Raw genomic sequence first — 13,378 nt, 5'->3', positions numbered from 1 at the left:
ATTCTCTGCTTTCTCTGCCCGCCCCCCTCCCTCCAGAGAGAAAGCTCGTCGGGCTGAAAAACACACTCTACTTTGTGCAGTATATTGCTTATTAAGACATTTGCGAAAACATAAATTAAAAATACTACAGCTCGTCTTTTTTTTCATTTTCTGCTCCAACATCAGACTGTTCTGAACAGAATAAAAAAAAAAGATAAAAAAGAAAAACAGCACAGTGTCCCTCAGTCTGGCTACATTAAAATGAACTGGATTCCCCTGTTTTTCATGACATGGTATGACCCTCCTGGCTTGAAGTCTACACAGTGGTCTGTACCATGATAAGAAGTGAAATTTATTCTTCAACAGACATCCTGAGTTTGGTCAAATCGTGTTGGTGTGGTTTTTATTTTGTGTTAAATGATAAGACATCCAATCAAGATGGCTGATTCTAGCTCAGCCCTCACTTTCTCTAGTATTTGTGTCTCTGCTCACCTCCTCTCCGCTGGTCAGGAAGTGTGTGAGTGTGCGAAGGGTGGTGGGGGGTGGGGGGTGGTAATCATCTTGTTAATCCCCACAATCAGGGATGTGCTTATTGTTTGTGGCTTTTTGTCAGATCCAAAGTTGTGGAAATGATTGGTCCAATGAGGCGGCTGGAGCTGCAGGCAGAGTGAAGGACAGTGTGATACGGCACTAGAGGAAAATTCAGGTGTTTAAGTCACAAGGCATGCATGTTAACACTGAACTCAGAGATTCGCCACCAGAAGTTTTTCAGCTGTGACGCATGTGGTATGTGCTGTCCGTGAGTCCTGTCGGTCTATTTTGGTGTGTGTGTGTGTCAGTGTTTGTGCATTTCTTTCTTTGTTCAGATGAAGGCGTTGAAAAAGTCCTGCTTTTGACTGCGTGCATGCTTGACTGCTCCTACACAAATATATATAATATTTTTAATAATTTTACTGAATGGAAGATACAAGAAATGCCATGTTTGGTTTGAGTGACATTTCATATCTGTATCTGAATTTTCAATGGAGACTAAAAGCATAAAAAAGGGGGACTTTTTCAATGACCAACACTGTATCACATATGTGCACGTGTGTCTTGTGAACTTGTGTCATGTTTCATTCAGTCTTCTCAAGTTTTGTGTCCATCATTCTAGCAGTCTGTCTGTTTCCCTCCCTCCCTCCCTTTTAGGAAGCACAGGAGGGGCTGCATTGGCGTTGGGGAGGGTCGAAGGGTCAAGCTCGGGTCACACGCGGGGGGAGTATTTAGGGTTTCTTGGCACCTCGGTGAAAGATTTCAGCTCATAAGGGATCCCTGTGTCCACTTCGATGGATTTGCGGGAGAATAGCAGCCGGATATCGTTGTGCAAGTAGATCTTCCCAGATTTGGAGCTCTGGAATCTGGGAGGGGCAGAACCAAGACCAGTGTTAGCAAAACGCTTTGTTTTAACGCAACAAAAAACTGTTAAACTAACTGAAACAAAGCTCTAAATTAATACTTCTGGGATGCTTCTACATTTGTTGGCTTCCTTCTTGCCAAGAGTAAGATGAGAAAAATCAATATCACTCATATCTGTCCATTTAATATTGGGCTACAGCCAACAGCCAGATACATTAGCTTAGCATTAAGTCTGGAAATAGTCTGGGCTCTGCCCAAAGGGAACAAAATCCTCCTTCCAGGGTTATGTGCACAACTTCTTAGCTGGGCACAATGACAGAGCTAGCTGTTCCTCCTTGTTTCCAGTCTACACGCTAAGCTAAACTAATCTGCTGATGGCTATAGTTTCATGCGTTTACTGCCATCTCATCTAACTCTTGGCAAGAAAGCAAACAGGCATGTTACACTAAATGTTATTGCTGTGACAACAGAAAATAACTGCCAATGCAGGAAAATAGTTTCCTAGTATTTCCTAGCATTTAGTAAATCTCAAATATAAATTATTAAATAAATATATAAAATAAATGTTAGTGTATCTTACAAGCTTGAAGTCAAGTCTTCTCAGGATCTCAGGTATAAAAAGTAATGCAGACTGCTGAAACCTCAGCCGTACCTGAGATGTATCAGGTAGCAGAGAATCTTCTTCCTGTCTACCACTCCGCCCACTGGAGACACCTCGCCTTTCCCCTCAACCCCCTCCTCCACAGGCACCAGGAAGATACGGTGGCGCAGGAAGGTCATGTGATTGACCGGCATGTCGCCAAAATTGTAGGTCACCAGGAACATCTTCACCACAGTTTTGTTGGGATTAAATAAGGTCTGAGGAGATATGTCAGACCAAAGTCAGTGTTTGAAACCAGAAAAAATAAGACAGCTAGCAGTGGTTTTAATTCAAGTATAAAAAGGATATTTTTTTTATGACTGAACCCACAAAAGGAAAAGATCTCAATATCAACATGTTGTATGTCATCATTGTTTAAATGTTGTGGAAGCAGGGATGAGATATACCTAAAAGTTTTCAAACATTGTCATGGGCAACCTGGCCCTAGCTTCCTGTGCAAAGAGCGAGCTGAGCATATGGAGAGTAAAAAAGACAAACTTACCACTTGAATGGTCCCTGCTTTGGGTATGCTGTATCCTTTCTTTCCAAGAGGCTCAAGGGAAATCACCCCCTGTGAGGGAGAGAGACGTGACACTGAATAAACATCCTCAATCGCTATTCATGATGAAATAACTCTTATCCTTTGATGGATTTTAATAACTGTGAACTTCTACATCAGGATCAGGGTCTGGATTAATTGTACTGAAATGAAACTTTTTAAGGAGAAGTAGTGTGACAGCAGTAATTCTCATTTCTGGTTTGATCTGGTTTAATGATGAGACACATTTGTCACTTTTGCAAATAGAACCAATTCATCATCCAAAACACTTAACACAAAAAAAAACAAAAATCCTAAATGAAAGCACACAGACATATTCTGCTGCAGTTACAAAAGTAGCTAAGGGGGTAGTCATATTACGTTAAATGTGATTAACAGTTCAAAGAGCGGAATCAAAAGAGTCCCTACATTCACCACTTTTATACACAACAACTCAAAGTCATCATGAGGCATGAAGCTAAGAAAGTTAAAACAGCTGGCTTCCAAATGTTCTAGTCTTACAGCACACACAGTTTAAGACTTCTTCTAAGTATGACTAAAGTTGTTCACATGTTAATGCTCGGGATACCTTAACTAAGTACGCTCTGAGCTTATGTTATATGATTACATATCTGATGAATGTATTGTATTCAGTGCTGATGTAGACAGATGTGGGAAAAGGCTTCATGGTATATGCATGAAAGAAAAAACGTACCGCATATTTTTTTTTTACATCTGGCTCTGAGGGAGCAAGCCAACATCAACCTTGTTGACGCCAAATCTATAGTTGTTGTTGTTGTTTGGGTAGTTGTTCTGATCTCTTATTTCACTTTGTTTTTCTTTTAATGGGTGCAGTTTTTTCATACTAGCAAACAAGTCTGCCATGTGCAATAAACAGTGTTGGTTTTATTGTTTGTGCCTGACTAAGCACGCACATAACACCACACAATCACAGTATATATCTAGGAGACACACATATACACAGACTGACCAGGAAGGGTGAGGGTGCGCTGTGCTCTGAGATGTCGTAGTACGTAACCTGCACGGGCAGGGTGACGTGCTGTGGGCAATAGGAGCCGCTGGCGCCAATCTCCGCCGTGAAGCCTTCAATCCTGCCAGACGGGGAGAACCGTCCCTTCAGTATGGACTCCTGCAACATGTAAGACAAAGAGAAGAGCATATACAGTCATGAACAAGAGCCTTTTAAAACTCTTTATACTGTAAAACTTGCAGTATAAAGTTTATTAGGAACAGGCTGCTGCACCGTGGAGTCATGCTTGGGACATATCCATAAAAAAATCATATTTCATGTATTTATTTTAATTGAATCCAAAGCAGTGTTGAACGCAGTAATAAAATATGCATTTGCTGGCCAACAGCAATGTGAGCCAAAGAAGGGTTCTCTGACATAATTACATTGTAACTTGTTTTACTTTATTTTAATGTCAATAAATTATCTTTAAACACACACTAAGGAGTAAATCAAATATTTTAGATATAACCCAACCGGTCAAGGCAGACGACCGCCCACCCTGTGTCTGGTTCTGTTGAAGGTTTCTTAGTGGTAAAAGGGAGTTTTTCCTCGCCACTGTCGCCAAGTGCTTGCTCATTATGGGAGCTGTTGGGTTTCTCTCTGTAATATTGTAAGGTCTCCACGTTACCCTGTAAGTCCCTTGAGATAATGTATGTTTTGATATGGCACTATACAAATAAAAATGAATTGAAATTAAATTGAATAGATATGTTACCAATGTCATTTTGGCACCGACTAATCTTCTGCATTTACTGTAAATCCTTATAATCCTTGGCAAGGCTCTGCATTAATTAGAAAAACAGCTAAGGGAGGAGGAAAGATCTCCAACAAGGGTGATTTTTTTCACTGATATTCAAGATATACAGGGTCAAAAATAGCGGCAACTGCTTTAAAATTGTATGCAACTTATTTAAAAATCCTAGTCACAAAAAAGGTTAGTTTCCATCTTTATTAAAGTCCTGCTCAAAATGTTTAATATAGATTAAAACCTCTTTAAAATGTAGTTTTGCAATTAATTTAGTGCTTTTTTACTTTCCCTTATTATTTTAATATAACTTGTTTGATTTAACTTGTGTACATAAATAAAACATTGACTTAAAAGACTTCAAATTGGTCCTTATGAAATATGACCCACATCTGCTTCTGTCTCCGAAAGTAAAAAGCAATTGTTAAAATTTGTACCTCAAAGTTGCCGAGTAGTGATCTGCTGATGGAAGACGAAGGCCAGCTGGAACGTGTGGAGCGGCCGGTGTCTGTGTGTCTGCCGCTGCGCAGCTGCCGACTGAATATGACCACAAAAACACACAAAACAGACCAGTGGTTAGTGGTTAAGATTACACTAATTTTGTTTTAACCAACATGTCACATGCCTCTGAGTGTGTCTGAGTATTCAAGTCCAGACACAAAACCCTTTAATTTAGAATAACATACAACCTACTCTGACTCCCACCTCCTTTCCCTGTGTTTACTTTGCTACAGTCAATCTGACTGGCACTGAACTGATCTCATCCATCCACATGTGTGCTTGGACTTAAACATAAAAACCTGCTTAAATTTAAATCCTGTTCTCTTAAGCCCTTTATAGTAGATCTTGTCTTTTTTATGCAGATTTTTTTTAATTACATGATATAACTTACAATAATATCATGGATGACTCACCTTTTCAACCGTAGCCCACTTTTCAGTCGTCTCCCTGATCTTGTGCAGTCTGTGGCAGTCTGGACAAAAAGGAAGATTATGATTTGTTTTTGTCTATTAACATTCAAATTTTCGTCAATTAGCGATTCACAAATCTGTACCAGAAACTTTAAATTGTTTGAAATGTTAAAAAATCTAAATGTGTGTCTGTGAGAGAAATCTGGATGTGTAATTGTGTATTTCAGGTGTCCTCTTACTTACTGAGCACTGACTACTGGACGATGTGTCATGCGCACAAACGTTCCCCATTTCCAGGCTGCTGTTCATCCTAAAGGCCACCCAACTGTCAGATGACTCGTCACTAGCCAACGCTACGCTACCTGCTAGCCATTTGCTCATAGCAAGCCCTTCACTCACGGTTAGCTTATTGGTGTTCGCTAACCCTTGGTTACACTGGCTCTCTACAGAGCTTGAAGCTCTCTGTCAGCTGGTCGCCTCCTCATCACAATTGATCAAAACCACATATGGCATGGTAGAATATTATCGTGTCTCACCTTGCTGTGTCTCTGAAATATCTTTTTCTAGCTTTTATTTACTTGAAGTATCACTTGTCACTGTTTAGTCTTGATCTTTTTCTTTAAGTCTTCCTTTCACTGTCCTTGAATCTTTCTTACATCTATCTGTTTCTCCCTGTGCTTCCCTAACACATACGCTGAACACCTCTAGCCAAAGTGATCCCCCCACTGTATGGAACCTAACTAGTGAACTAGTGAACCCTATTGTCATGATTACACACTCCCCATCCCACAAACCCACACACTCAAAGCTCTTTCTGGCCTCCCAGTGTTCAAAAATGGCCAATTCACTTCCAGAACCATTTTTTAAGCAGGATGTATGTATGTATGTGTGTGTGTCTGTGTGTGGTTATGTGTGTGCATGTGTGTGAGAGGCTCAGTACACTCATGTGGGGGGGAAACAATGGACTCTACCTCAATGGGCTTTATTCTGGAGCTACTCAGCCTGTTCCAGTGTGGTGTGATAATGAGCCGGCCATCACTTCATTCTGTCACTTTTACTCGTTCCCTTAGTTTCTCTTTATTTATGCCTCAGCTACTTTTCCAGGACTGCCAAGGCTCACAGATGTCTTACCATCAACCACTGACTTTGAACAGCTACTCAGCTACTTCCATATTCAAAGTACTAGAAGCCTCTACATAGTAGGAGCCTAAATGTTTTTGGATCTTAAAGAATGGTATTTAAATGCAAATGTGCACATGCTGTTTTTCTAACGTATGCTGCAGTAAAATCACCTAGAGCCTCTTTGTAGTTGTTGTTAAAAGGGCTATTTGTAAGTTTTCTCTGCTGCCGAACGTGGTTTCTTACAGGGTGCGGGTGGTGGTGATTGTTGCTTAACAAGAGCTTCAGGCATCATTGCGTTTACAAGACAAGAGGTTATAATATGCCCTCTGAGCAGTGCTACATCCTCAGGGCAGATTGGAGTTTACAGTGAATTGCAAACAGAAGTTAGCTGCTAACGTTAGCTATGTAGCTAAACTTACAAATAGCTCCTTTAATTAGGGTTGGGAAGCTGAATCATCTGGTCATTAAAAAAACAGAAAACCGTTTTCCTCAACTCTAATTTCCTTCCTTCAAATCCTTTATGATATGAATAATATTAGGACTGTAGGAATATTTAGTTTCACACCATGGGTGTCTTGTTGTTACAGTCTCGTAGCATAACAGCTAATGTTAGCTATTAGCTAGTACAGTAGTTGGATCTATAGGCTGATGCAGTTGTTTTGGAAAACTGGAATATTCAAAGCAAATTTCCAAGGGGTATGTATAATGTATGCTTTTGTATGTATGTGTCTGTGCTAACCTTGGGCCGGTCCCATGCAGAGGGCAGCAGGTGGTTCCAGTAAGGGGCAGCTTTAGCATCAGTGCTGCGACATGAGGCAGGGCCAAGTCCTGGAGCCAGCAATGACAGCCTGCTTCTCTTGGATGTGGAGGGTCCTTCATCTTCTGAACATGACTCGCCTGTGTCGCTTGGGGACAGCAGCCTCTTTTTAGCCGGCCAGTGGCCTCCAGAGGATAGACGGTGGCCATTACTGCTGGGTGTTTTCTCCCAGGAAGCCAGGCCATTAGAAGAGGAGGAGGCAGCCTGGGTGGCACTTCGCTCAGGTGGGGAGGATTCAAGTCCAACTTCCCATTCAGTGGCCTCCCCTGGTTCCTGCAGCTCTGTGTGGTGTGGGGGGGAGAAAGGGCCAGGAGGGCTGGTGGGACTGGCAGGGTTGGGAGTCTCATATGTGGACATTTCATATAAGTGGGGGCTGGGCTGGCCTCCAGATGACCCATTGGTACAGCTCTCATTTCCAGGGCTACCTAGTGAGTAGCTGGGTGTGCGGCCCCCATTAGGAGGCTCAGTCCTGGCTGAGCTTCCGAGGGAGTGGCCCTGGTCACAGAGATGCCCATGTGGGTCACACATTGGTGGTGATTTAGGTGAGAGTGGGGCAAATACATCAGGAATGGGTTTATCATGATTGTGCTGAGTTGGACGTCGGGAGGGAGTGTGGCTTGGGGAGAGGGGGGGGGACCTGGGTGACAGCCCCCCCTCAGAGTCTCTGTGCTCCATCTGTGTGCAAGAGTATACAGAACCAGGCCCACCAGGGCCCATCGCTAACCCCATCCCAACACCTTGAGCTGGGGCTGGCCCACACAGGACCTCTCCCTCTAGTGCCTCCCTGTCTGTGGAGTCTCCCAGGTGGGGGCGCTTATGAGTCAACTGGGGCTCCTCGAGCCCCCTTTTTACACCCAATCGGACATGCCTCTGTTGGGCATCAGTGTTGGAGTCTGTGGAGGTAGAAAATCCCCCCAACTGGGAGAAAATGGAGAGCTGGTAGACCTTTTGGAGCCGCAACTCCTCCTGACCAAAGTGTCTAGGCACCCCTGGTCTGACCCCAGGGTCTAGGCCCTGTGTTGGGGCTGTAGGTGGAGGCAGGTCCCCCTCTTGGGCTGGAAGCTCTAATGGAGCCTTTTTGTGGGCTAATTCCACGTGAATGTGCCGCATGGTTTCTATGCTGGAGGATAAGAGTCTTGACTAACTTTTGTGCAACAGGTCAAGTAGGTTCCTCACTAGTGCCAGGAGGCAGAGCAAGATGTTCCACAGGAATAGGAAGTCCTATAGTTCTTGCTGTGATATTGTCAAACAGTGTGAAACAGGAAGCTGAACTGCACAGCACCTGAGAGGAACAAAATACAGTATTACTGTTCAGGACAGATTTTAATAAAGTGATAATACAATACGAGTGATAGAAAAAAATAAAATAGCATGAAAAATAATAGACATAATATAGTTTAGGCAGAGCATAAGGCTAATTTGTCTCTTATCTAATAAAATAATATATTGAAGACAAGGCCGAAGATCAGTATCTCACCTCTGTGCCCGTCCTTGTCTAATTCTGCCCGTGTGGACAAGCTGCATCTGGCACAACATCTGGAAGTTGTGTCTAAAATGGCCTACTGAAGGAACCTGTCTATCTCCATGGCCGCTGCCAAAAAACAATGCCAACATCCCAAGGTAGGTAATCAGGAAACAGTGAGGACTCCAGAGGAAGGAGTGAAGGTGGGGACAGGAGTTATGACCTGAAGAGAAATAAAAAGATAAGTTTTTGTCAGTGACAAAAGAAAAGTTACTACAGTATATTTATGTGTAATGCACCACTGCAAGAGAACTGAAAACATTCCACTTTTGACTGCATACTTGTTGAACATCTTAGATACATTTCTAAGAGGGAAAAATATTTTTAACCATTAGAAGTTACAAGCAACTTGGTCAGGCAACCAGTTGGTCAACACACATGAATTACTTTATACTATATTATTATAACTATATTTGTTTGTTTGAAAAAGAAATTTATCATACACTGGTCTGCAACAAGTTACTTGGAACAAATCATCAACCTGAGGGCTAAAACTCACCAGAGGGGCGGAGTGTCAGTGATTCAGGAGGCTCTTGAGAAGAAATATTTCTGCACCAGAATCGGACGTAACTCTACTGGGGCTCCCTCTGTGATTGGCTGATAGCCAGACATGTCCTCCTTGGTCACCTAAGTGTGGGGTGTGACATGGCTGTGGCATCATGACAGGGTCATTCCACCCAGAATCCCTGATAAGACAGAAGAACATTAAAAGTCATCAGTCAGTTGCTCTTACTTTACCATTAACAGTCATTAAGATGGGAGTATTCCTCTCACACACACACACACACACACACACACACACACACACACACACACACACACACACACACACACATTATGGCAGACACACTCTAAATATCCTAAGAAAAGAAAGACACAGAAACACAAATACATCCTCATACTTGTCAACACTGCAGATGAAAGCACATGAGAAGAACAACAAAAGAGACAGATCAATGAAATAATAGTTCATGAACTCAAATAATCAAACTTATCTTGTCGTGTAAGTAGACAACAAGTCAACTTACAGAGAAATACTACTCTCATTCCTCATATCCCATTTTGAGCACAAAAACCCAAACTCTCTGGCTTGAGGATCAAACATGGAGGAGCAACTCGTGGGGCAGAGAGTTGATATTTCCTTTGCTAACTTGGCACTGAATGGTGTGAGGCCAAGAAAAGCGGGCCATTTCTGACCCACTTGGACCAGAACTTGGGAATGTGGGTGGGGGAGGGGAGCGAGGTGGGGGGTGTGGGGGGCACCAGTAGCCATGGTGACCAGTAGCCCAAGGATAACGGCTCCTTTGTGCTTGGCGACAAAGACAGAGAAAAAGAAGCAGAGCCAGAGAGAGAGAGAGAGAGAGAGAGAGAAGGTGGATGGTGGAGGGTGCTGCGGGTGCTGGGGTAGACTGGCAAAGATGCTCTTCCAAGAAAATATCTACAAACGCATGAAAATGAATATTTCAACACACTGTGTTCTGTTGACCTGAAGCAGGCAAAATAACTTGATTGAAGTATTTCCACATTTCATCCAGAGCTTCAAATGTAAAATATGATGGAATGGAGGACTGAAAAAAGTAGGGAGAGGTCATCTGACTAACACTTAGCTGGCACCCATATAAATCAGTAAAAAAGAGAAATACAATGTGTTCCTGTTGAGACATGCATTACAGCAACTAATTACTTCACTTTTTCGTATTTTCCTTGGAATCATTGTAAAGAAACAGTGATGACACATGAATCTGTTACGTACATACAAGTTATGACAAATGCCTAAAGATCAAGCAAGAGGAAAGAAAAACCTGGTAAGAAAAAGGAAATGTAGATAATGAGAGTTGTTCATGGGTATTTTCCACTGACACACATCTGAAATGTATCCACAGGTGGAACCATGAGGGATGTTGAATAAAATCCCTAAATTACTATACAAATGATGTAATGATCAAAGTAGGTAAGTAATACAGGGGGTATTACTTACATAGCTGCACTCTAGGTGACCTGTGGCAGGCATTTAAATTGCTTGGGTGACAAATAGTGTTTATATGAGCTTATATTGTGTTTCATAGCTTTGCTCCAACTAAATTCCCCATTCATTTGGAACAATACAGTCCTCAACTCGAACAAGAAAGGAGGGATTATCTGTCAAAGATGACGCAAGAATGAGAGGGATCCAGACAGTGACATAAAGGGGAAATAGGGACAGACTGACTCTTGACTGCCCCTGTGTACATTATAGCCTGATTATATACAGCTGCATTATAATGGTATATCATAAGGTAATCATGCTCTCCTATCACAGCACACAAAGAATCACATGGACACCACAAAAAACTACATTTGGAGCCTAAATGCCATGAAATTGTCTCTGCTATAACTCATTGTTTTCTTATTGGAATATGAACAGGAAGGAAAATGGTAATGTCTCTGAACACATTTATGAGTCACATATCCACTGCCCAAGCCAGGACATTTGGAAGACAAATACTATAAACCAGGGCATTTGATTATTTTGCTGATACTTTTCAGGCTGGGGGATAGTCTAAAGCAAAACCACAACCGTCCAAGGCAAACAGGGATATCTGATTTATTTCTTTAAGTCAAAAGATAGGCAGTATGACATATCTACATGAGTTCTGTAAACACAATACAAGGAATCACCTCCTCTTGTTTTGTCCCCCCAAGGACAGGTAGAGTCTCCTGAGCGAGTGCCCAGTGGAGGACGCAGGGTGTGGGGGATGGGGAAGAATGGGAGAGGAGTCAGCGGTGAGTATTTATAGTTAATGGCTGTGTCAGAGCTCACTGGGAGTACCCAAAGGATCTGTGCTAGGCCCCACTTGATTTCTGCCCTTATTTTGGACTAGCTGAAAAGGAGGCTGGCAGAGGCCTCCCAGCCCTTTTCAGGCTCGACCCAGGAGCCAGCAGAGCAGGGGAGACACTCTGGCTTGACCCCAAGAAAGGCTTCAGGTTGCTGGAGTTGTGTGTCAGCTTAGATCTGACAGCTTAAGAGCTCTTAAATACTCTAGACAGACCAATTTCCCCAATATGGGTAAAATAGAAAAGTTATCTTCTCTACGTGAAATCTTTACATTAGCTATCACTAATTTAAAAAAACAACTCATTACCCTAAAAATTCATGTCATATTTCCTTGACAGAATCCTGCTGACATGAAGCATGAAGATGTTACACATCACTGGCAGGCCAGGTGCAATCTCCACGTGACACTGACTTAGCATCACTGGAAATTAACCAGCAAGTAATCATTCAGAAACACACAGTGCAAGAGTAGAAATCATGAGATGACCGAAAAAGGAATCAGAAACACCTGACAACAGCCAGACAGAGACAGAGAGAAAAAAGGAGAGAGAGAGAGAGGAGAAAGAGGATGGGCAAACAGGCAGACCACTGCCAAGCCAATGACCTTGAGCAAAGTATAAATACAGCAGGAACAGGTAGAGCTTGACAATGTCAGGGCCAACTCAGAGTTCATACGGTACATAAACTCTGTTAACTCACAGCCTAAAAATTAAGCTGCACCAAAAAGCAGCCTTTTGTACATGGTAGTGAATCTTTTCAGATTAACAAAGTCCTGTAGAGCAAGCAGAGCCGTCCCCTGACTTAAGAATGGTCCGTGTAGAAAAGCTGCACAGTGGAATATACTGTACATGAATGTAACAAGAAATCAGTATTCAGTAAAATAAGCAGACTTAACACTGGAGCTATAATTAAAAGGCTTAAAAATATAAAACCCTCACAGATACCTAATGAATTAACGCTGGGTAACCGTGTCACATTTTAGGGTTAGGGTTTATTTGTATGCACAAAGGAAGAAAAAGATAAATGACAAAAAAAAAATAAGAAAAAAAGAAAGAAATGCAGAAACCTATTGTAATGTCATGAAAACCCAGTAAAGTGGTGTACAGGACCAGTGGGACCAATGGACTAAATCTTTAAAAAACAAGGCCATGTTGGCCTTGGCCAAGGCTTAGCTCTGGATCGAAATGAGAGTAGACTCAGTCCCACTTACAAAAACATTCAAATAGATAAGCTAATGATCAAACCTGGGAAATGACTTTCCGACAGCAATCAATAGGAAAATGAGATGGGACTACGAAGGAAGAACGTCTGTCTCATTTATTTTCTGCCAAGATGCACAGCAGAAAAAAAGGGGAATTACCATTCTGACAATGATAACATTATGGTGATAGTCTAGGAAACATTTTTTTCTGGGGAGTTTTGCTTGCAGTCTAAAACCTGATCTGGATACTAAATGTTATTGTGGACTAAAAAAGTTCACATGAGCATCACAACCTCAGGAGTTGCATCCACAAACACTAGCAGTGTTTCCATTTACAGTCATGTTTAAGACTGGGATCAAAGGGTTCAGCACCTTTGCCGTACCTGACACCTAAAGACATACCTGTTGTGGAGCTCAAGCGTTTTGTTCAGAAGATGGTCGTATCCTTCAAGGAGGATATTAAGTGTTGATATAGGTACAAACCTGTGTGTTCTTAAGGATGTATACACGCCTGTGCATAAGCACACACACACTCATTGAGTGTCAATGAGTGTGTGAGCACACTTAAGGCACAGGCACACTTTGGTCATGAGGTCAAAGGCTAAGGGTCTGGGGTCAGATGATTTATAGCACATCAGGAGGTGCAGAGGCACATTTCAT

The 13,378-nt window shown here is 42.2% G+C and overlaps 1 protein-coding gene across 2 annotated transcripts in view; it reads right to left on the bottom strand.

Annotated features, from left to right (window-relative positions):
- fam214b (family with sequence similarity 214 member B) overlaps window positions 1–13,378 on the bottom strand; it is a 28,305-nt gene continuing 14,927 nt past the window's right edge. For both annotated transcript variants that reach the window (XM_022766989.1, XM_022766990.1), the window contains exons 2-10: window positions 9,202–9,388; window positions 8,658–8,865; window positions 7,103–8,462; window positions 5,245–5,303; window positions 4,768–4,867; window positions 3,544–3,702; window positions 2,517–2,585; window positions 2,027–2,232; window positions 1–1,376 (exon numbers count right to left, since the gene is read on the bottom strand). In XM_022766989.1, coding sequence (XP_022622710.1) covers window positions 1,223–1,376; window positions 2,027–2,232; window positions 2,517–2,585; window positions 3,544–3,702; window positions 4,768–4,867; window positions 5,245–5,303; window positions 7,103–8,290 — 1,935 coding nt within the window. In that variant the 5' untranslated portion in view covers window positions 8,291–8,462; window positions 8,658–8,865; window positions 9,202–9,388 and the 3' untranslated portion in view covers window positions 1–1,222. The remainder of the gene's footprint in view (window positions 1,377–2,026; window positions 2,233–2,516; window positions 2,586–3,543; window positions 3,703–4,767; window positions 4,868–5,244; window positions 5,304–7,102; window positions 8,463–8,657; window positions 8,866–9,201; window positions 9,389–13,378) is intronic.

The sequence above is a fragment of the Seriola dumerili genome, unplaced genomic scaffold (assembly GCF_002260705.1).
Source record: "Seriola dumerili isolate Sdu_G_001 unplaced genomic scaffold, Sdu_1.0 BDQW01001090.1, whole genome shotgun sequence".
NCBI lineage: Eukaryota > Metazoa > Chordata > Actinopteri > Carangiformes > Carangidae > Seriola > Seriola dumerili.
This window is presented reverse-complemented; position numbering and strand designations above follow the sequence as displayed.